The sequence below is a fragment of the Neopsephotus bourkii genome, unplaced genomic scaffold (assembly GCF_033783945.1).
Source record: "Neopsephotus bourkii isolate Nb327-2 ecotype Australia unplaced genomic scaffold, CSIRO-AGI_Nbou_v1 NB_1491, whole genome shotgun sequence".
NCBI classification, from domain to species: Eukaryota; Metazoa; Chordata; class Aves; order Psittaciformes; family Psittacidae; genus Neopsephotus; species Neopsephotus bourkii.
The window spans coordinates 109893-134446 of NW_026901967.1; the positions used below are offsets into that span (position 1 = coordinate 109893).

A 24554-nucleotide genomic window follows, 5' to 3' on the forward strand; every position below is an offset into this window, starting at 1 on the left:
TGTTCTGTCACCCTCACTGAGAAGAAGTTTCTTCTCAAGTTTAAGTGGAACCTCTTGTGTTCCAGTTTGTACCCATTGCCCCTTGTCCTATCATTGTTTGCCACTGAGAAGAACCTGGCTCCATCCTCGTGACACTCCCCCTTTATATATTTATATACACTAATAAGGTCACCCTTCAATCTCCTCTTCTCCAAACTATAGAGACCCAGCTCCCTCAGTCTTTCCTCATAAGGGAGATGCTCCACTCCCTTAATCATCTTAGTTGCCCTGCGCTGGACTCTCTCCAGCAGGTCCCTGTCCTTCTTAAACTGAGGGGCCCAGAACTGGACACAATATTCCAGATGCGGTCTCACCAGGGCAGAGTAGAGGGGAAGGAGGACCTCTCTCGACCTACTAACCACCCCCCTTCTAATACACCCCAGGATGCCATTGGCCTTCTTGGCCACAAGGGCACAGTGTTGGCTCATGGTCACCCTGTCGTCCACTAGGACCCCCAGGTCCCTCTCCCCTACACTGCTCTCTAAGAGGTCGTTCCCCAACCTATACTGGAACCTGGGGTTGTTCCTGCCCAGATGCAGGACTCTACACTTTCCCTTGTTATATTTCATCAAGTTATTCCCTGCCCAACTCTCCAGCCTGTCCAGATCTCGCTGAATGGCAGCACAGCCTTCTGGCGTGTCGGCCACTCCTCCCAGCTTAGTGTCATCAGCGAACTTGCTGATAGTACACTCAATTCCCTCATCTAAATCATTGATGAATATATTAAATAATACTGGTCCCAGTACCGACCCTTGAGGCACTCCACTAGATACAGGCCTCCAACTAGACTCCGCCCCATAGACTACAACTCTCTGGCTTCTCTCCTTCAGCCAGTTCACAGTCCACCTCACTACCCGATCATCCAGACCACACTTCCTCAATTTAGCTGCAAGGATGCTGTGGGAGACCGTGTCAAACGTTTTGCTGAAGTCAAGGTAGACCACATCCACTGCTCTGCCATCATCCATCCACCGTGTTATTTCCTCATAAAAGGCTACGAGATTGGTCAAGCATGACTTCCCCTTGGTGAAGCCATGTTGACTGCTCCTCATAACCCTCTTATCCTTGATATGCCTTAAGATGGCACCAAGGATAAGGTGTTCCATCACTTTCCCAGGAATGGAGGTGAGGCTGACCGGTCTATAGTTACCCAGGTCTTCCTTGCCCTTTTTGAAGACTGGAGTGACATTTGCTTTCCTCCAGTCCTCAGGCACCTCTCCCGTTTCCCAAGACTTGGTAAAGATGATGGAGAGTGGTCTAGCAATGACCTCCGCCAGTTCCCTCAGCACCCGCGGGTGCATCCCATCTGGACCCATGGATTTATGGATGTCCAGATTGCTCAACTGGTCTCTAACCCATTCCTCATCGACTAAGGCAAACCGCTCCGTTGACCTGTATGATGTCTGATTTCTAAAAGCAGAGTTTGTTTTCTGAAGAGGTTATGCTTCTTGGTGCTTCAGTTTTGGCTTGTAAGGTTTGAAATACTCTTATTTTCTGTAGTATTTGCATTCAATAAAAATTTAAGTAAAAACTGTTATCCCGTTTTAAAATGCATGTAGGTAATAGCCCATCTAAAATAGCTTTTTTTTTTTTTTTTAAATCCATTAATTTCCTTGTGCAGAATGTAGAACCTCTCTCTCCCACCTGTTTAGCAAGGGGCAAAATATTTTTGCTTTGGTTTGGGGAGTGGTGTTTGTTTGTGGTTTTCTTTTGTTTTGGTTTTGTTTCAGAAAAATGTTTGGTTTCTCCATTTTTCTGTGCCGACCATGCAAGGTATTGCAGTATTCTTTCGTATGGTGCAATGACTCCTGTATTTCTTGACTAGAGATAAAGCATTCATTTCATTTGAAATACTTGTATTGTTATAATTTTTGGAATATTTAGATGTCTGTAGAAACCATTTAGATTAAAAAAAAAAAATGAAATTTTGCTCCATACTCTTAAATTAAATCAGAACTTTTACTGTTGCTGCTTATAGGTTGCTAAAGAATGTCAGGCTGCTCTTAGAAAACCGTAAATACAGAAGTAATTTTTTTCAGGGACTTTGTCTGAACAACAGAGAAGAACTTGCTCATGTAAATATGTTAGATCATGAGGAAAGGCCAATTTAGAGGGAAATCAGTCTCAATCCTGAGATTCTAATAATTTTTTATAACACGTGAAATAGTGTAGATGAAAACAGTTTGATTTCTACTGGTGGATTACAAGATGTATAGTGTGTAACCCAAATTTCATCTCCAAAATGATTTAGCAAAATATAAAGACCTGTAGCACTGTTTGTAGACATATGGAGAGCAAAGGAGGACAAGAAGGGTTTTAAAATTAACAGTAAAATGCAGTTGAATAGGAAAAAAATTTTTTGTTTAAATTTATGGCAGCCTGTCTGAACTTTGCACAGGGTAAGTTACATATTTGTGCTTATAAGCAGGCTGTGCCAGGGCAAGAGTGTCATGGACAGCTAATTTAGTTTAGTCCTGGTTAGAATTAAAACACGTTAATGAAGAGTGTCTTATACACTGTGACGACTGTTGCTGCTGATGGAGATATCCGCAAAAAAAGCATAGAGGAAACTAAATTAATGGAGTATATGAATTGTAAACTAACTTGTATAAATTCAGTTCACACATACTTCAGGGTTCATCACCAGTACTCTTAAAAAGAGTACAAAACCCATTTCATTGAGAATGGAAGCACACAGCTAGTGGTAGTTGTAAAGTACTTTTATTTTATAAAATACAGGAGTCTTAAGGAGATACATCTAAATGTACTTCTTAGTAATTTTTCACTACTGTTACCATAATAAAAATGATATAAAAATATTTCATAGTCTTATTTCTTACCATTTGGACTATAAATAGTTAAGTGATGCCAACCTTTTAAACCAGGAATAGTTTGCAAATGAGAAAAGATAAATATTATTTGAATTTTCAGAGACAGAATATATCACTTGGGAATTGAATCCATTTTTTAGTGAAGGAGAGGAGAACAAAGATTTTTTTGTTTGTTTAACTTCTTATCACTTAGAACTTTAAATGAATAAATGAAGAGATTTGCTTATTATGAGAATTCCTGTCTGGCTTATGACCTTGATGCTGGCAGCTCGGACCCTCTTAAAATACCTGATCTCCAAGTACCAGCACAATTAATTTGAAATAATTTGTCATAGTGTGCACGAACGAAGTCTGTGGTTCCATTTTCTGCTTCTAGTGATATATGGTATTTAGAGCTTGTGCTGATTATGGTGACTGAATTGTACAAACAAATTAATACTATTTCCATCTTTTCCAGTGCTAAAATTGTGTTTCACCTTGTATTTTTTAGTTTGTGGTGTAGTCTTGCTATGTTCCTCTCACGGTGTTGACACATACATTCTGAGAGTATTCTAAATTTGATAATGAAAGTTAAAGAAAAAAAAAAAAAAAGGATGCTAAAGGAGAGCTATTACTTGGATTTGTTTGCTTCTAAGATCATGAATTTAGGGATGTTTTGAGAAAGCCCTGCAGAGCACTCTGGTGCAAGCAGAACCTTTTCCTCTGCTTTCCTAAGCATGTAAAAAGCAGTAAGAGTGTGGCTTGGGCCTCCTCTTCCAGGTCTGCATAGAGCTGTTAGGGACTAGTTGAGCGACTGCCCTGCTTTCTGCAGTGTCCTTAAATGTAGTAATTTAAACCAAATTGGTGGTGTGCTTTAAAACATACCTTATGTCCTGCTTTGACCAGACAAAAACATTTTTCTTGAGCTGAAAAAACTTTAGGTACACCTAGCTAGGAAGACGTTCATGTGAATCTAATCTTGATGAGCACTGTTATTTTAAGCTACCCTAACTGAAAAAGGTAGTTTTTTTTCATGCCATGGTGACAGGGTTCTCTTATTCAAGTGACATGCATTCCGCTTTGTTCATCGGCATGTTGGCTCTTGATATTTTACAGTTTGCAGATACATGCAGCCTCCCCATTACTCATGCTCAGTAATTGCAGTGATTCTTTTTGAACTACATTTATGTATTTTCTTGGTGTGTGTGTGTTTTTTACATAAGGTTGTGCTATCCAGTATAACAAGTCATAGGGATTCATGTAATATGTATATATTGGAATACATATGGATATTTACAGTAAATTCAATCTCATCAGGAATCCAGTCTCAATAGGAATTGAAATGTGAGCAATATTTAGGATTAGTTATTTGATTGTGGATTATTGTAAATTTTGCAATTTATCTGTTACAAAACATGGTTGATAAATGTAACTAAATGAGTAGAAAAAGGATGAAAATGTCAATGCAAAAAAACCCCACTGTATTTTGAAGCAAGTAATTTTCCCAGCTTTTGGAAGGGAAGTAAATGCAAATATAAATAAATTTCTTGAAATATGTTATACTTAGTAGAACACTATTTTAAAATTCTTTTATTCCACTGGTATTAGGTACAAGAAAGCTAAGCCACACCATATTCTAGAATCATCCAAACAACTTAGAAAAAAAAAAGAGTAATAATTACACAGTTCTTGTACTTAACAAAAACTTTTTTTTAACAATTACAACAATTGTTGCAATTGTTTAGTAAGAACTTATTTTTAACAATTCAGCTTGATAGGATGCTATAAGTAAGAGCAGGAAGCTTACTAAATTTGACATTTCTGTTACTGATTTTATTTTGTGTAGTCTGTATCCTTTTAGTATTTTTTAAGTATTCTTTTTAGCAATTTTCTCCTTTTCGGTGGGCTTTTTTTCTCTTTAAGTTGATAAATATATACAGTCCATATAGTCTGCAGTAACTGCACAAAAGTTTTTTCTTCTCTGGCTTCTTTTTCACCCAGTTTAGTAGACCAAAGCTTCTGCTTTGGTCACAGCTGCATAACAGCAGCCTTCAGGATGCTTTGTGTGATACCAAATTACTGAATTTTATACCTGAAGGCAGAAATTACAGTATACTGATGTTCACAGATATGTTTCATTGGCTGTTCTCCAAAACAGTTTCCAGAACCTGCTGCTGTTGCTGTAACTTGTATGACACAGGTTTTCAAACGCTGGTGACATCTCCATCTCAGTTGTGGATTAGAGATTACATTCTTGTAGTTCTTTTGTTTTCTTCATATTCTTTTCTCTTTACATTTTTTGTTTGTTTGCGCTTTTTGTTTTATTTTGTTGTTAATTTTTTATTTGATTTGGTTTTTTTTCTTTGGGGTTCGGCTTTGGTGGGTTTTTTTGTGGGTGGTTTTTTGTTGTTTTGGGGTTTTTTGGGGGGGAGGGAGAGTGTTTAATACACTGGTGTATGTATCAGTTCCTGAACTCCATTGGAGAAGTAAACTGTAGCTGAGGATGGTGTGTAGTAGTGTTGCTTATACCTCCTTGTACTCATCATAATGTCCCTGTGGTGGTTTAGGAGGACTGAAAGGCTGTAGTGGTGACTGGAAACCCTTGAGAGCCATTTCAGCCTCTGGAAATCAATCATTGTCAAATGGAGCCATTCTGGTAATATTCTTCCCCAGTCAGATCAGCTTTGAGCGACTGGCTTCCCATAGACAGGCTTTGCAACATCTTAAGCAGAATCTGGACCTGAAATGCCAGATATATTATTTGGAGAGTATCCTTATGCACAGAGAGGGCCTTAGGAGATAATCTTTTGCTCCACTCTGTCTTCTTCCTACCTAATGGCTAAAGTTCCTGTATTATTTAATTCTATTTCCTATTTTCTGGTATATTTTTCTATTCTTTCTTTCTACTTTCATACTGATTGTTTTTTAATTTTTCATTATTATAAATTATTATTTTAGTTTCATTGCACATAATACCACACACATATCATTATGATATATTATTATGTATTATGTTTTTATGTAGGATGATATATATTTTTATATATTGTACAATATATAATCATAATGTATGAGTATAGCATAGCATATTACTTTTTTTTTCTTTTTTTTTATAAGTCATATGCCTCTAGGTGGAAGAAGTGCTTTTTTAACTCTATTGCTGACAGCCCTCTTCCTCCCTGCTAGCTGGGGTGAGCAAGGAAGTCTTTGATTCATTGGCATGGCACCTATCCACTTCCACCACTGAACTTTTGAGGCAAATAAGGAGAGAATTTAGTGTGGGAATCCGTTACAGGTTTTCCACTACACAGGTGCTGAACTTTGATTTGGCACAAGTCTGAGGTAGCAGGAAGAAATGTTTGTTTTTTAAATATGTGAAGAATCCATTTTTTGTCTTCAGAAGACAAGTGCTACACTGACCAATTAAAACTCTCTGACCACCAGTTCTAAGTTAGTGGGCTTGAGACCTGCTTGGATCCAGACCTTCTGAAAAATCTGAGGCAGCTACTCACATCAGGGCACAGCAAATCAAACCATACAGACTTACCGTCAGGCACTGGAAGCCATCTTTTGAAAAGTGAAGTTGCGACTTTTATTAGTAAGCTTTTTTCTGTTGTTACTGCAGTGGGGTATTTGTGTCACTGTTTTTAATAAAATTGCAATTCTATGAAAAAAAAGTACAGTTTGAACTGTTTTTATAAACTGCATAGAAAGGTGAACCCACTGGGGAGTAAGGGACAAGCAGGTTTCCACTGTGCTTGAAAGGAGCAATGTTCTGCCAATAACGCACAGTTATATACTAATATTAGTAGTATGATTCTATATTAAGATATGGTTGACTTGAGAGACACTTATTTCCCTTTTATTAACTGTAACAACTGTAAATAAAGTTAAGGTTTCGTTTGCTGAATGAGGTAAGCCAAATCTAAGATACTCTCTAGAGTATCTTGCTGCAGCCCAGATAATGCACTAGGTTGACCTTTATGGAAATGGTTCAAATTCTAATTTTCTCATGCTTTTACTGCTTTACAAGGGCCTGCATGTTTACAGCCTTCATCACATGCAGAATGCTTTTTAATTTCTTTTTTTCGTTCTTATCAGAGACTCTCACCATCAGACAGAGGGCATGCAGGAAGGCTCCCTCTTCTATAGCACAGAATTTCAAATGCCTTTTTAAATAATCTTTTCACAATTGTCACTGAACTGTCTTCTTCAGTTTGTAAATCCTCTGTATATAAAATTGCTTTCTAGTACCTATTTTGGATTCATGTTAATATAGGTTGCAGTATTTCAGCTTTCAGCTGATTCTAATATGTGAAAGGACCTATTAATTTTTTTATGCAAACTCAGAGGAAAAAATCCTTTACTAATTATTGGTAAAATAATTCTCTTGCTAGCTATTGCTACTATTAATACATGATTACTAGCATTGATTGTCACTCGCAGTTTGTAACGCAGTAGTGCTGATGGAGCTGAAATACGCCATTGGTCCATAGCTACAGCTAACTAGATGATGCCTGTGTAGGTATATTTGTTTCTTTTCAAAGACACACCAAAGAGTGGGTTTAAAAGTGCAGTAGCTCCTTTGTTATTAGAGATGGCTCCTGGGCAGTCCCAGCAGACTCCTTTCCTTTATTTCTCCTTTGTCTCCAGTGGCAGTGTCATGAACAGAAGTGAGCTCCTCTTTTGCAATACAAAGAGTCAGTCTTTTTGTCCCTGTGTTCACAGTCAGAGCATACTTTTAGCTTTTTCTTTTTTTTTTCTGTAGTTACAGGTATGCTTGCTTGCCAAAATGTTCCTCTTCATCATCTGTTTAGTCAGATGTTTATCCCTTTTTTTTTTTCCTGTTTGTAGATCTCACACTTGCACTAACCTCCTGGCTATTTAGATTTCTAGATTATTGTCACACTTAAGGGTGGAATAAGTAGAGATGTTAAATGTATTTGCTGGTACCACTATTTTTTTATCATAAGAGACTGACCTTTGTCACATGGCTGTGAATCATGTAGTATAGTAGTTACCAAGCGACACTAGAACTTCACAAGGTGCAGGATGGTATGACAGATTTGCAGTATAAATCTGGCTTTGAGAGAGGAAATGTACTGCGTGAACATGGAGTTGCATATGGAGGATGGGACAAGTGCAACTTTGAATTAATATTGTTAATGGAACAACATAAACTTGAAATCTGTATTCACAATCTTGTATTACATTTTACTGTATTATTACGAAAAAGTGAATGGAAAGTATTTGTGAATTTTTATGCTATTATTTACCTCTTTACTTTTCCAAGAACATTTTTGTTTTCTATTCCAGGGTTCGTATCTTTTCCCCTTCTGCAGTGGAAAGTATAGGTGTGTGATTATGTGATCTAAATGATTTATTATTCTACACTGTTAACGCATTGCTTATATTCTGCATTCACAATTGCTGTAGCAAAGTTCTAAATAGATGCATCTCAAAATTTATTTAGTTCTGCAAAACATTGTGGAATAATGTGCTGAATGCTCTGTGGAAGTATTTAAGCTGGATGCTTGAGGTATGAGCATGGCACAAAGCATACACCCAATGACTCAATGTGGTTATTTGCAAACTAAGTTGAATTATTTAGCAGTATTTCTTTGTTTTTCATAGCCTTTCATGTCTCCTCGGTACCCTGGAGGTCCAAGGCCACCTTTAAGAATACCTAATCAGGTAAGAGTTTATCACTGATGCATTGTGGTCCAGGGTGATGGATGGTACAGCAGTGGGGACAGAGAATGTTGTCTTGTTGGCTCTCAAGGGCTTGTGGGATACAAAACTCATTCAGTCCCTCCACACCCCATTTTATCTGACCATTAGTCATTTTGATAAGGAGGAGCCATGCCACTCCCAGCTGACTTTCCTATGCATAATTATTGTCTATGCCTCAAAATTGTGAGCTAAGCCTTTTTGCAGAGGGAGGATATAGTTACCTTGTGTTGTGCTGCATTAACCTCCAGTCAGTGCTGTCTCCTGAGATGGAGGCGGAATGTCCCCATAATTGTTACACTCTCTAAAGTTCCTAACCACACATCAAGCAGTTAGCTCTGAGAATATTTTTTTACTTGATTCTGTGTAAAATGCATCACTCTCTCCTAATCTTTGTTGGATATATGAAGTATATTTATTTCTTAGTAAATATGAAGATTATTGGTGATAAGGAGGTACTGTGCTTTATGGCTCTTAGAGACACTGAAGTCTTCATAAAAGCATCAAATTCCCAATTTCTCTCATTTCCAAAAAGGCTATGCGTGACAGCGTAACAGGAATGAGTTATGAGCTGCTGTTTGGTTCTGAAAGCAGATAGCATTTGTATTTTTAGGTTCTCCTTGGTGCAGATAGAGGAAGATATTAGAGGAGATATTGGGAAAGGTGATAAGGTAGATGAAATGGGTGTTTTGGTCCAACTTAGACTCCCAGGACTGCCTTTCTTGTCACAGCTCAGTGAGCTGGCTGGTTTTTTGGTCTGTATAACACCTGAACAAACTTGTCTTTAGCACTGGCATATTATCAGAAAGCATGAAGTTTATATTTGAGTGGGCTGCGCGTACCAGGTGCCAAGACATCTTCAGATATTCCCCTACATCAAATACGGTGATGTTTGGGAGCAGGTTAAGTTACCTGTACTACAGCTGCTTTCTCACAAGGTAAATGGGTGACTTAATTAACCTTGCAGAAGTGATCATTAAGGGACAACTGAAGTGTCAGTTAAACCTTTGCTACAGACATACTGTAACTCAGTACAAAATGTCTTCTTCTTTATTTTTACACTTCTCAGTAATACCTTAGCCAAAAACACTCCAGTGTTTGGGTTTCACATATTCTTCTGTTTTTCTGTTTCTGAACACTGTAAATGCTGGCAGGTAGAAGCAGGATGTGGTGAGTGCTGTGAAAGCACTGCCAACCTGCAGTTTTAGTTTCAGATGTGCTTTTGTCTGCAGATTGTGATATTTTCAGTTCAGAGCTGTAACATAATCACATAATCTCAGTGAATTACTGCTCTTGCCATTCACTTTCATTATGCCTCATCAATGAATTACTGCTTTTAGCAACACTGACATTATTTAAGTTATAGTATAGATGGGCAATGTGTGGAAGTAATAAACTACTGTAGTGCAGCTTTAAGGCTGAAATTTTGATTAGATGGAAGTCAGTAAAAATCGGAGTTAAAATTCCCTGTTAACTGTAATTTTATTCCTTAATGCCTCGAAGTAGGGATTGTGTTTCTTAGCAAGGAAGGGTAACACAGGACATGTGTGCACAGCTCTGTACAGTGCTTTGTAAGGATTATCTGAGCTAGTCTAGGCTTTTTAGGAGGAAAATTAGTACTTAGTGTGTCATGAATGCCCCTAAGTTGCCTCCAGTACTTGATCACATCCTACGAGATCAAGACCTACAAAGTTATTTGCTGTTGGCAATGCACTGTGCTGTGCAGAACACTTGTTTTCTTGGGAAGTAGTCTGATGTGTTAGAAAGGAACTATGGTCCCTCATGTAATGATCCACAGTGCATAAGATAAAGCTTTGGCCACATGTGCTCACAGCAGCAAATGCCTCCTTGTCCTTGTGTGTCCATCTCTGGCAGAAGTGACAAGTTCCTGCTTTGCTGGTAATTGACGCTTCTCCATACACTTCATGTATTGTTCTTACGCATTATCCTAACTTCAAGCCTTTGAAGTACATGTAAAACTCTGATTTAGATGACATCATCTCAGATTATTTGTTAATTCCATTAATCTTGCAGTGCAGTACCTTTTGACTGTATTACCTTTGAGGAAATAATGTGCATTTTAATTGTGAATTTCCTGCCTCATGTAAAAGGCACTCAACAGTATTTGCAGATAAGTTCCCTTTTGTATATATCCAAGACTACTGTGGTGTTTCCTGTTCAAGAGTAATTTACCCATTCCCACAGTAAGCATTGCCTGTATTGCCTGAGTAGATTACTTTCAAGTAACAGATTTACTCAATCTGGATACATTTTCACTGAAAATGTGGTGGTGTTTTGAAATGCTAGGTGGATCAGCCACGAAGACCCATTCATAAAAAAACTTCTTTTTTGTCGACTAAACTACAGGTAAGATACTGTAGAAATTAGCCTTAAACCTAATTCAGTTACTATAAACACAAAAGTTGGATTAAAATGTGGGGACATAAAAGCAATATGTTTGATTTGGACCAGAGGTGAAGTAACAACACAATGTACCTTAATGTATCAGGGCAAGATTTAGGAGCAAGTTTTGTGACAGTTGTTATATCCTGCATGTGAATAATAAGCTTATCTCTTTGCACTGGTGCCCTTCAAGAAGAGTAAGGCAAAGTGGAAGATAAAATATCCCCCACTTCACAGCTCACTAGCTGTACACTGTGAATACTGCGCAGTTGGCTCAGTTATGGCTCACTCTTGGAGAATATCCGTGTCTGCATCCTGACTTCTGAAAGGAAATGTTAAAATAATGCTTAAAAAGGAAGTTAAAAAGGAAAACTGTAACAATATAAGCTTGGGATAAATTGTTACATACCCAAGAAAAAGGCACTGTTTGGAGGTTAAATAATAGGTAAGATGAAGTAAAGGGTGGGTGGAGGAGGTGCAAATTAGGCAGTTACATCTTTAAAGTAAATTTCAAGGGAGTATATGCTCTTAACATTGTTTCTGTTCCTGCAGGCTCTCGGAGGTGTCCCAGGAAGTCAGCCCTTATTACCTAGCGGGATGGACCCAACAAGGCAGCAAGGTGAATGAAGTAATTATTTGAACTGTTCGAAAGTACTGTCTTCTCAAACTTGTGTCTTTCTTTTTCCTGCTTCAAAGCTTACTGCAGCTTCTTAAGCTGTTGTTAATTAAAAAAGAGTGATATTTTTTTAGAAGGTGCTTGTGTATTGCTTAGTTTTCTAAGCTGCAGAATTTTATTTGCAGGGCATCCAAACATGGGTGGGCCAATGCAGAGAATGACTCCTCCGAGAGGAATGGTTCCCTTAGGACCACAGGTACCTTCCACAGATAGATGCCATTTTTATTGATAAGCTTATACTGATTCTATTACTCTGGCTTTCCGTAGCTTGAAGGTGGCCATAAACTTGTTCTTCTAATCCCGTTTTAAAATAAACTTTCTGTTTTACAAAAGCTAATACTGAGTTGTGGCTGTATAAAGTCTAAAATAAAACTGTCAGTCATTCAATTAGGATTTGAAATTAAAAGAGGAATCCCTTGCCTTGCTTATTTCAGAAAAGTTCTGTTTGTCCTACAGCCAGTGTATGTTGTAATCAAAGGCTGACGTTTGTGAAGGAGACCAAGTGTTTTCCTCATCCTCCCAGCGTAATTGATTATACTGTTTAGGAGGAAAGGATTGATATATCACACTTAGGCAAACTATGTGTACCAAAAATACCCCCAAAATTCTGTGAAGTTTTTCTTTCATCCACTGTTGTTCTATATTTTGGGGCACTGCTAGTGAGATTTTAATGTAAAATTAGAATGTCATGCTTCCATTTCTCCCCCTTGTCAATCAGAAGAATCTCTCTAGCTCTGTTTCTGACATCAAAAGAAGCCTTGCATTGCAAGAATCAGCCTTCTGCAGGGCGCTAATTATTTATAGGCTTTTTCTTCAAATCTGTGAAAACATGAGTGGATATTTGTCAGCATTACATTTCAGCTGTAAACAAGTTAATTCTGATGCATACCTGAAATATGAATCCAGAATATTATTCTGTGTTTTGTCAGTGCTGTCAGTGAGAAGATTTAGATGGTGGTATTTCATACCAGTGTTGCCAGTATTTTGTTTTACAGCATGCTTGTTGTGCCCACACTTTGCATTTTTACTTCCCCATTTCACATAATCTCTCTAGAGAGTTCTTTATTCCTTGGAATAGCAACTGAATTTTAAAAGATTAAATAGCTTTGCTTTTCAAATCTGTTCATAACCATCTTTACAGTTTTGGGTCTCCTTGGGTAGAAATCAGTTGTGCAGTCTACGGTATATCTGCTGTGTGACCAACAGACTATTATTCAATACATTTGTTGAGGTTTTTTGTATCACTGAAGTATATTTGCCACTTGCCTTTTGGAGGTAGGAAGAGAAACTTTGCAATGCTTCAATATGAGATTGAACTGATACTTTATTCAGCACCATTAGTCACACAGCTGTCAAATCTCATGCCAATTTTTGCAAGAATGATTTTTACGTGTTTGCTGTCTCCTAAATTCTAGTGGTTTTGTAAGGTTCTTCTCTCTTATACTGAACATCCTCCTAAAATGGGGAAAAATATAATCTAAACAAAATCTACGTTTGCAAATTGATCTTTTCTGTAAACAGATCATCATCTGTCTTTGTTTCTGGCCTTTAGGATCTTCTCAGAATACAGTTCTAAAACCAAATTTGATGACTCTTTCGTTCCTACTTTTAACATACTCTTGTAAAGTTGACTCAGGTGTGACTGTAGTAGGAAGCTCTGCTACCTTGCTGCACAGGCAGTCAACTTGCAGAACAGTTGATGTGCTGATACAGAAATGCTTATGTCCATTATAGCATGCATGTGCTAGAAAACTTAAAATTTACCTCAGATTTGTATTTTATGATTCTAGACTGTTTCAAACTAAATAACAGGAAACAAACAAACAAACAAAAAAAGAAGTGGATGGTTATAAACTCTTGAATTTGTGAAAAAGTTCAGAGAATTAGGTTCAGGCTTTTTTTCTATGTTAGATGAATGGGGTACTACCCTCAGTCTGTGACTGCTCCTTCTCCCCATCCTTCGTATCTGCTGGTGAGCCTCCCACATGCTCCCTGATGCTTTCCAGACAAAAAGAATCAAGTCATCTTCAATATTTAAGTAAGAGGTTTTGGCTAATCTGTCTCCTTTTGGCCAACTGATGTTAAAGAGCACTTTTCCAAACAATTCAAATGCCAGATAAACAGTGGTGGTGCTGACTTAGAGTTAAAAGCTTAAGGAACAAACTGGGGCACTAAATTCTGCAGAGAGTATAGCTGCAGATAAAGGAACATGTATATTGGTAGCCTTAATGGTAGAGCTCATATTTTAGGACAAAGGAGTACATTTAATTAGAATTGGCAGCAATTAGAAGTACATTTGATTAGGTTTCTTCAAGTCCTGCGGGATTTCATAGAGATCTCTAACTCGAGTCCACACAAATGATTCCTGAATTAAAATAAAGCAGGGAGATACTAGAGATACCAAACAGGGAGAATGTCTCAGCCCTCCACATCAAGATGGAAAGATGAAATAAACCAGATACAGAACTGCTGTCTTGTTAGTCGGACTGTGTTCTCTTCCAGGTCCACCACTGCCAGCTGGGGTTGTCACTGTGCCCAGATGTTTTGACTAGCCATCACTTACTCGCCTAGAGTTGCTCAGGCAAATCATTTAGGATAACTTACGTTAAACAGGAGCTAATCTGGCTGACTTTTGCCACCAATCAGTCTACCTGCTGGTACAAAAAGGCAGGATAAGTAGTTATTGATGACCAGCAACTCGGATATCACTGCTGAGTCTGGAAGAGGATGTTTGCATCCTCTGGTTGTATTCTTGTAAACCAGCTATCAATGGAACTCTTTCAGTATTGCTAACAATTAGAGATTTTTTAGTTTGGGGTTTTTGTTTCAGCAACAGAAACTTTTCTCCTAATTCTTGATCACTTCTAGATCAGTTCTAGATAACTGATCATGTCATATCAGTCAAAGTATAAACAGCACCAGACCCACACTTTGACTATGTTGGATTTCTCCCATTCATGACTTCATATTTACATGGTTTTATGAATCAGACTGATTTAGAGAACACCCCATATGTATGACTGATACAGTTTATGCAGCTTATAAACCATGTATGATTTATACCATACATGAAATAGGTTTTATTAGCGGAAAACAGACTGCAACAGCAACCTATTTAAAAAAAAAATACTTATTTATTCCCACATTCTTCCAAAATAGACAGCTGTCCACTGTAGAGAATTTTCTATTATCTGTTCTTTTGCAATACCAGAAAAATGTAGCAGGATTAATACAGCTCAGGGAGTCTGTTATGACTCCCAGACTGTTCTGCTTGTATTCCTTTGAATGAAAATAGGTATAATTTATTTTTCTCATAACTAGTACAGTTAAACTTCTGTCATAATATGAGAGCATAAACTCAGATTTTATAGGCATTGGGCAGTGCATTTGTTAGCAGTGCTAGGATACTAATTATTAAATACTTTTTGTAGTACTTACTATAGACTTACTAGAATTGACTGATTAGAAGAGAAATACAATGATTATGCTGTATGTTATAAAAGTGATATAGTGTAATTTTATACAAGCATTTACTGACGTCTTAACAAAATGTAATTAGAAATAATTCTATTTAAGTGCCATGATGTAGAAATTTAGAATTTAAGTCTAGGTTTCTGATTTTGAATGAGTTCCCTTTATATAAAAGTTAAATACGTTATAAAGCCTGCCCCTTGCCAGCCATTGCCTTGACTTTTGCATGTGTAAATAATTCCTCCTGAAACAACTGGCAATTCTTAGTCTATTTCTGTTGTACTGTAAGTTTTTCTTGTGGGGTTAACAGTGTTATTTTTTGAAGTCAACAGTGGAAACTCCTGAAAGAATGAATTACATTGGCCTATCCAGTCAGCAGTTACGTAGGGATATCATTAACCTGCTGTCCTTTCTTTCCCCCTCCTCTTTGGTTTTCTTTTTTTGTTTTGTGGTAGTCTGATCCTTGGTTATCATTACAGAACTATGGAGGTGCAATGAGACCCCCACTGAATGCTTTAGGTGGCCCAGGGATGCCTGGAATGAACATGTAAGTACAATGATGAAATCTTGCCATATTTAGAAAAGTCATTATTTCATTGTAGAAGTAACATTTGGGATATTGCAGTTTGTTGGGAATTACCCACAAAAAGACTACCAAGAAGTAACATTTGGGATAAGACAAGGAGAACATGCTTTGATGAGTAACATGCTTTGATGACCTAACTGTGATTTTAAAAAAGTGTCATTGTAAAAAATAGCAATAACCAGTTTATGAACTTATTGATAATATTTAAGGCCAAAAGCATATACTCCACAAATGTAGTACTGCTAAATAATTGCTTGCTCCATCATAACTAATGCCTATCAGATTACTTTTGACACAGCTAATACATTGTCATGGTTTAACCCCAACCAAGACAGCTTGTGCACTTACTCCCGGTGAGTGGTGCCAGGCTGGAAGCAATGGAGGCCCACGTTAGTCTGTCCCCCCCCTTCCCCAGGGGCTGCACCCCCCCTTTCCCTGCTCCCAGAGGGATGGGGAGGAGAATCGAAGGAATGCAACTCCCATGGGCTGAGATAAGAACAGTTTAGCAACTAGTGTACAATACGAATCACCACCGCTACCACCAACGACAACAATGATAGGAGAAAATAGCAAAGGAAAGGAGTACAATACCATGCACCGAACAACCAGTCCGACCCGGCCGACCCCCTGTCCTTCCGGGTACCTCCCAGTTCCCCCCTGGGCATGACGTGCTGTAGTATGGAATACCTCTTTGGTCAGTTTGGGTCAGGTGTCCTGTCTCTGCTTCCTCCCGGCTTCCCCTCCTCCCTGGCAGAGCATGAGACTCACAAAGTCCTTGGCCAAACCAAAACATCATTTTTATCAGCTTTGTTCCCAGCCCGAAAGTCAAAACACAGCACTGCACCAGCTACCAAGAAAGAAAAAAAATGACTGCTGCTGCTAAACCCAGGACATACATGTTCTATGTTCCTCTACAAATTTATTGTACTTTACCATGAGGTTTGAAGTTGAAACTTGGTGTAACCTGTTTTAGTAAGGTTTTATGTGTTTGTGGAAAAATGCCGTCTTTGGAACAAAATCGCAAAATTCAGGGACCAGTGTTAGCATTTCATTGGCACCTTTTAATGGGCTGTGTGACCTGCAGTGCTGTCTCCAAGCACTAAGAATATCTCAGTCATGCCTGAATAGAAAAAAAAAAGAGTGATTTTGTTTTTTTACTTCAATTCATAAACTTTCCCAATGTTTAATTTCCTGATTGAATATATTTGCCCCTTGGGAAACTGCAACTTCAGATTTTATTTTTCAAGAACTAGGATCAGCAGTATAGGACTAAGTTTAAGGATAAAATGCAGCTGCAATTAGTCATAGTGATAGCTATTTCATAAATCACTCCATTTTGAAATTGGTACATTCATAATAATGTTTTATGACACTGTCAATGCATCCAAATTAAATATTTAATAAAAAGCAAAGCCCCTGGTTTGCATTGCATTGAAAAAAATACACAGGTAGCTTTTTTAAATGTGTGTTTTATAAGCTAATACTGTTTAGCTCTACAAAAACCATATGGGTTTCCAGCAGAATCTGTGACAGTGTTTTCTAAGTCTATACTTACAGCTGTCCATGACTTCCAGTAATTTTTCAAATTCCAACAGCTTTTTAGGTGAAAGGTGTTTGCCAGCCTCCTCATAAGGCCTGCCTAAATTTCCATATCACTCTGGCTTAACTCAATCATATATCTCAGTCATCATTTTAATATTTTGGTAGCTCAGAGTAATCTGTACTATCGTCACAACTATTTTCCATTTGATGCTTTCACTAGATATATTTGTGTTAATGTCACACAAACAAGTTCAAGGTTTTGGGGTTAGAACAGACTTCCAGTGTTAGTAGAAATATTCCTGATTTCATAGAATGTTTTGGGATGGAAGGGATCTTAAAGCTCATCCAGTTCAACACCCTGCCATGGCAAGGACACCTTCCACTAGAGCAGGTTGCTCCAAGCCCCATCCAACCTGGCCTTGAGCACTGTCAGGGATGGGGTAGCCACAGCTTCTCTGGGCAACCTGTGCCAGGGCCTCAGCAGCCTCACAGGGAAGAACTTCTGCCTAAGAGCTCATCTCAGTCTCACTTCTGTCAGGTTAAAGCCATTCCCCTTGTCCTGTCCCTACAGGCCCTTGTCAAAAGCCCCTCTTGAGGCTTCTTGCAGCCCCTTCGGGCACTGGCAGCTGTTCTAAGGTCTCCCCTTAAGGAGCTTTCTCTTCTCCAGGCTGAAGAAGCCCAGCTCCCTCAGCTTGTCCCCAGAGCAGAGGTGCAACAGACCTCTGATGAATACTTATCACTGGTTTCCACTTGGACATCAAGACGTCAACCACAACTTTTTTGAGTGCAACCATCCAGCTGATTCCTTATCCTTGGAGTGGTCCATCCATCAAATTTGTGTCTCTCCAGTTTAGAGGCAAGGATGTCCTGCGGACAGTGTCAAATGCTTTGCACAGTTCTGGCTAGGTGACATCATTTGCTCTTCCTTCATCCATCAATGATGCAACCCGTGGCCACCAAATTTGTCAGGCATGATCTGCCCTGAATGAAGCCATGTTGGTTGTCACCAATCACCCCATTACTGTCCATGTCCCTTAGTATAGTTTCCAGGAGGATCTGCTCCATGATCTTGCTGGGCACCAAATGACCAGCCTTCAGTTCCCTAGGTCTCTTTTTTTTTTTTTTTTTTTTGCTTTTAAAAATGGGGGTTACGTTTCCAGTCAACAGGAACTTCACCAGACTGACACAACTTCTCAGGATGGATAGTAGCGTAGCCACTTCATCTGCCAGTTCCCTCACAACCTATGGATGAATGTCATCAGGTCCCATAGACTTGTGCACCTTCAGGTTCCTTAGATGTTCTCAAACCTGATCTTCTCTTACAGCATCTGGTTTTTCATTCTCCCAGTGCCTTCTGTGACTGGGGCAGTGTGGCTGTAGCTCTTGCAAACAAAGACTGAGGCAAAAAGTCTTTGAGTACCACAGCGTTCTCCACATCCCGGGTGACCAGGTCTCCTGTTTCCTTCTGGAGAGGGCCCACATTTTCCCTAATCTTAAGGTTTATCACCAATATACCTATAGAAGCTTTTTGAGTTGCCCTTGACATCCTTGGCTGATTGAGTTGTGTCATGGCTTTAGCCTTCCTAACCTGATCCCTGGCTCCTCTGACTGTTTCTCCATATTCCTCCCAGGCTACCTGTTGCTGTTTCCACCCTCTGTAGGCCTTGTTTTTATTTTGGAATTTGTCCAGGACCTCCTTGTTTCTCCATGGAGGCCTCCTGGTGTTCTTGCCCAACTTCTTTGTTGGGATTCAACGCTCCTGAGCTCAGAGGAGGTGATCCTTGAATGTCAATGAGCTTTCTTGGGCCTCTTTTCCCTCCAGGGCTATATCCCATGGAACCTTACTAAGTAGGCTCCTGAAGAGGCCAAAGTCTGTTCTCTTGAAGTCCAGGGCAGTGAGCTTGCTGCATGCTCTTCTCACACTCCCCTGAGGATCTTGAACTCTACCATCTCATGGTCGCTACAGCCAAGGCTGCCTTGGACCATCACATTCCCCAGCAGCCCTTCCTATGTGAGGATAAGGTCCAACATAGGCCCCCCTCCTCCTTGTTTCCTCTATCACTTGGAATAGCAAGCTGTCACCAACACATTCTAGGAACCTTCTGGACGGCTGGTGCCTTGCTGTGTTGACCCTCTAACAGATATAGGGGTGGTTGAAGTCTCCATGAGCACAAGGGTTGCTTCACCTCCCTTTTCTCCAAATAAATAAGGCAGAAAAGGCATTCCAAAAGCAAAATCAGTGGAAATAAATAAGTTTTCACTTGATTTAGTTTAGTTGATTGTTTGATTTAGTTTACTTGATTGTTTTGAAATTGTTAATTTCTTTATGGTTTCATCAGCAATGTAATAAAAAAAAGAACAGGATACAATATTAAATCCCTCAGGCAACTTATCTACTTAATAGGTTTTAGTTTTACAAGACTTTAAAAAAGATAGAAAACTTCCTGAACTCGTTAATAAAGCCTGCTTTGTTCTCTATATTTAAATCACTCTCCTATGTCTGGAAAGCTGTGATGGCTAATGTTGCTTTTCTAAAGCTAATGGGGCCAAAATGCCATTCTAAGTGTAAAAGTTTTGTCATCTGCTCTGCCTCTTGAGTTGTCAGGGCCCTTAAAAAAGTGATTTTGCCTTATTTATAAATAACTACAAGCTCTTAATGATCTCAGGAATAATTATGCGATGTTACGACTGTAAACATGGAGATTTTACCTCCCATAAGGCTTGGATCCCTCATAAGGGGCTGTTAAAAGATGAAGCCTAACCATCAAACTATTTTTTCTGAGCTCAGCTAAGAGTGGAAAATTTAAAATAACAGGAAGAGATGTGAAAAAAGTCCTCTATCTGCATGGCTCCTCCTTTTTTCCCTTCACTGTCTTTAGTATCCCTCAGAGCTGTCTTTATCAAAAGGCTTTTGTGCCTGTGAAAACACCTGTCCCTCTTGCTAGTGAGATGCCACTTCATCATGTGTATGCCACTTGGGTCAAATGTAACAAGGATGTTAAAAATTTCCATTTTGACTGCTGTAGGATATATTTTGTGTTTCTGTGACTTCTGTTGCGTTAGTCAAGTAGCAAACCGTTTTTAGATACATTTCTAAACGTGTTCAAAGTATGTACAAACTGACATGTATTCATGAGGTTATAGGAATGCGATTTAATGTGGTTTATTTTAAAATACAAGTTTTCTCAAAACATATATAATGTACTACCATCGCTTTCACTAATAAAACCTTGCCATACTTGCAGTATTCTAAAACTATACTGAATAAATGCATTCATCTTCAGTTCTTCAGGAAGGTATTTAATTATCTAAGCAAGAGTACTGTTCCTACGCCTGAAATTATACTGCTATTTTAGTACCTTTCTGCCTTTGCCTCTACTATAAACAGACTTTCATGGACTGTGTGATTCTTCTTCCAGATATTTTAGAAAAGGTTAACAGAGTGCAAGGAAAAAAACTGTGAGAACTTACAAGAGTTTAGGAACTTGTTTTTTACCCTTTCCAAAACTTCTGTGCCATATTAACATGTTGCATATATGTAACACAGAGTTAAATTCTCTGTGAGCAGAAGGAAAACACTTGAAGAAACACACATTCACAATGTCTTTCAAATTGTTTTCGCATTGAGAATATAAAAGGGGAATGTCTGGCACTTCCTAAATTTGCAAGTGTTTGGGACCAATGCAAAACTGTGCCATCTCCATTGCAGCCTCTGGCAGTGTGGCTATTGGAGAAGAGCTCCTTATGGTGCCATTCTGGCAGGTCCTGTCCTGAAAAGCAAAGACATACCAGAATGGGTCAGAAATAAAGTGTCTTTAAATGTGAGTGGCAGGGTTGTAACAATAAATAAATTATCTTTCATCAACTCATAAACTGATTAAATGATAATAGTAGCGCAACACTGGGAATTTTGCTACAGCATTATGACTTGGTGTAGTTATGGTTTATAAACAAAAACACTTTATTTTGAAAAAGCTATCCTTCCTTACTCTGGAAACAGATCGTTTTTATTTGCTTCCTTAAGAGCTGGTTAGAAGATGGGGATTGTTCTGTGTCTCATCTTTCATCTTCTGTTACAGGGGTCCTGGGGGTGGTAGACCTTGGCCAAACCCAACCAATGCCAACTCTGTAAGTAAATACTTAAAATGTGTTAGACATGATCTTATATTTAAGGAAGTATTTCACATCAGTACCCCAGGAAAAAGCTTCCAGTTCATTCAACAAACAGGATACTGCATGCTTTATATTCCTGTAACCCTAGTGCACCCTAGTGCAGAGCAGGTACAGTGTAGAGCACATCTGAACAGAGCGCTCATTGACCTGCAAATATCCAGCTGTGTACATAATCAACAATAGCTCTGCATCTTCACATCAGTTACAGCACTTCCATAACACAAAAGTTATCCTGGGGTATATTCAAAATACATTTTTCTTTTCTTTAGTGCCACTAAGATGAATTAGGTCAATACTATCTGCCCAGCAAGATCTACAGAAATCACAGCTTTTAAAGACACAGCTCAATGTGTGCTCACATATTTTACATAACAAAAGCACATTTTGCTGCTCTAAAGCTGGGAATACAGAAGCACAGAGCAATTCCTTGCAATAAATCAGCCATTTCTCCATGGTTTTTGTAAAAAGCAGTGCACTCTATTGAATTTCATGGCAACAACTACAAAATGAGGTAGTCTAATAACAGCTTGAAGGAAGAAGGGGTCAGTGAGGCATCCCACATGAATAACAATGGTCTGGATTTTCTTCAGAAAACACAAAGGTAAAGTTTTCATTCTGTGATCATACATCATTAGTATTAAAATGTGACATCCTTTAGCACTTTCAGTTGGATAAGATGGGTATGGCCTAACAAACTAGCCTGGTTCTTTCTAGCCTTGTTCTCAATTTTGATTATTTAATTCTACTATTGACAGCTGAGGGGGGGGGGGGGGGTGTGATTAAAAAAAAACAGCTGAAACTCTTCCTCAGTTTTCTTCTGCATGTACTCAACTAAAATGGATGTTAGGCTAGCTGAAATGCTTTGATTCTGTGAAATTAATAAAGAAGTTTAGTAATAGATGTATTTATAAGACTGAGCCGTCTGGCAAGCTCTCTACCATCATGCAAGATGGTGATGCTGCAAAATAATTCTATATTTTGTCAGTGCAGTTGCTTAATTCTTACCCTATATAATAGTGTTGGTCCTTGCTCTTTTAGAAAGTATAATTGCAAAGGTCATCATGATGAAAAAAATCAGATTATTCTTATGCAACTGGATTTCTCCTGATATCCTCTGTAACAAATACCATAACTGAGTTTGAAATTAAAATAAAATACTGTCCTTTAATTTAAAAAAAAAAAAAAAAAAGAAGAAGTAGGTGGCAAAGAAATAAAACTAGTATCTTTTAGGGTGAAAGTTGTTTTTCCTTTGAGGTCAAGGTTTTAATCAATATCAAGTATACATAAGAACATACAAATTCAGTACACGCTCCTCTTGACTTAAATGCAAGTATGTGCTTCATAATTTTACAAACCTTATGAATTATATTACCTTAATAACATTATAGCTTAATCCTATAGCTTAACCTTTTACTATAGACTGAAGATCTTTACAGACCTTACTGTGGCTCCCACACTAAGAATAAGAAGACTATCGCAGTAGATGCAAGAACTAGATTGGTACTAGAGCTTGTAACTTGGTATCTTTAAAAAGTGATGCTGGCTGTTAACAATGCATGCCTCACGGAGAGCAGATATGAGACCTCAGCCTACAGACATTTAAATATGTAAATTATGTTATTTGTATTATTTTCATTTGACTGGCTACCAGGGCATAGTAATCTTAAATGGAAATATTTTTATTTGAAATACTGGATATTAAATTTGGTTTGTGTCTGTACTGATAGTTGACTTGAAGCTACTTATAAGGACAAGTTGTTTAAAAGATGAGGGGCTTTTTTGACAACAGTAACATTTTTACATTATCCTTAACTGTGTCTTTGAAACAAATTAAACAAATATGAATAACGTACAGCTACACATAAATGTATATATGGACTCCATGTCACTGGAGAGGAAATTACTGGTTTGTTTCTGTTGATATTACAGATACCGTACTCTTCAGCATCTCCTGGGAACTATGTAGTAAGTACACTCATGTGTGTGTTTGCTTATTATAATGCATGTTACATTTTATTAGATAAAGACACAGCTGTGCAAATGTTAAGAAGAACCCTTTTGTATTGGTTGAGAACTGAACATCTGATACGTACTTAGGTTTTTTATGCCATCTGTGGTGCATATGTTGATGTTTATTAGTGAAATCATTACCAGTCTGATCAGAATTGCCCTGAGTGCTGTTTTACTTCAGTGAACACTTATATATCCAATAAAATATATTGCCTTAATAATAAGGGACAAAAAAAAATCCAGTTTCTTCAATATCACAATATTGTGCATGGGTTTCTGAACTTTTTCAGAAAAAAAAATTTGAAAATTTAGAATGAGCTTTTATCTCCGTAAAGATATACCTATGTGTCCTTGTAGCTCACATTTTAAAGGAAATTTATGTATTTATAATTAACTTCTAAAGTTATTTTAAGTTCTAAAGACTTCCAAATTCTTTTTTTTCTCCATCGTCTGGCTTCATTCCACGGATACTGTCTTAACTTAGTATGGATTAGTTGGTATCGTTTTTTTCTTAGAATCATAAAATAGTTAGGGTTGGAAAGGACCTTAAGATCAAGTTCCAACCCCCCTGCCATGGGCAGGGACACCTCGCTCTAAACCATATTACCCAAGGCCTCATCCAGCCTGGCCTTGAACACTGCCATGGATGAAGCATTCACGACCTCCCTGGACAACCTATTCCAGTGCCTCACCACCCTAACAGGAAAGAATTTCCTCCTTATAACCAATCTAAACTTCCCCTGTTTTAAGTTGTAACACATTACCCCTTGTCCTGCCACTACAGTCCCTAATGAAAAGTCCATCCCCAGCATGCCTATATGCGCCCTTCAGATACTGGAAGGCTGCTATGAGGTCTCCATGCAGTCTTCTCTTCTCCAGGCCGAACAGCCCCAACTTTCTAAGCCGATCTTCATATGGGAGGCACTCCAGTCCCCTGATCATTCTCGTGGCCTTCCTCTGGACTTGTTCCAACAGCTCCATGTCCTTTTTATGTTGAGGACACCAGAACTGTATGCAATACTCCAGGTGAGGTCTCACAAGAGCAGAATAAAGGGGCAGGATCACCTCCTTCGACCTGCTGGTCATGTCCCTTTTGATGCAGCCCAGGATACGG

General features: G+C 38.4%; 1 protein-coding gene across 11 annotated transcripts in view; it reads left to right on the forward strand.

Annotated features, from left to right (window-relative positions):
• The window catches only part of SSBP2 (single stranded DNA binding protein 2), a 152837-nt gene that overhangs the window by 96332 nt on the left and 31951 nt on the right, over positions 1 to 24554 (forward strand). For 6 of the 11 annotated variants that reach the window (XM_061369290.1, XM_061369294.1, XM_061369285.1 and 3 more), the window contains 6 exons: positions 8484 to 8543; positions 11535 to 11601; positions 11784 to 11854; positions 15585 to 15676; positions 21337 to 21385; positions 23360 to 23395. In XM_061369290.1, coding sequence (XP_061225274.1) covers positions 8484 to 8543; positions 11535 to 11601; positions 11784 to 11854; positions 15585 to 15676; positions 21337 to 21385; positions 23360 to 23395 — 375 coding nt within the window. The remainder of the gene's footprint in view (positions 1 to 8483; positions 8544 to 11534; positions 11602 to 11783; positions 11855 to 15584; positions 15677 to 21336; positions 21386 to 23359; positions 23396 to 24554) is intronic. The other 5 variants (XM_061369292.1, XM_061369288.1, XM_061369295.1 and 2 more) reach the window with 1 other exon arrangement.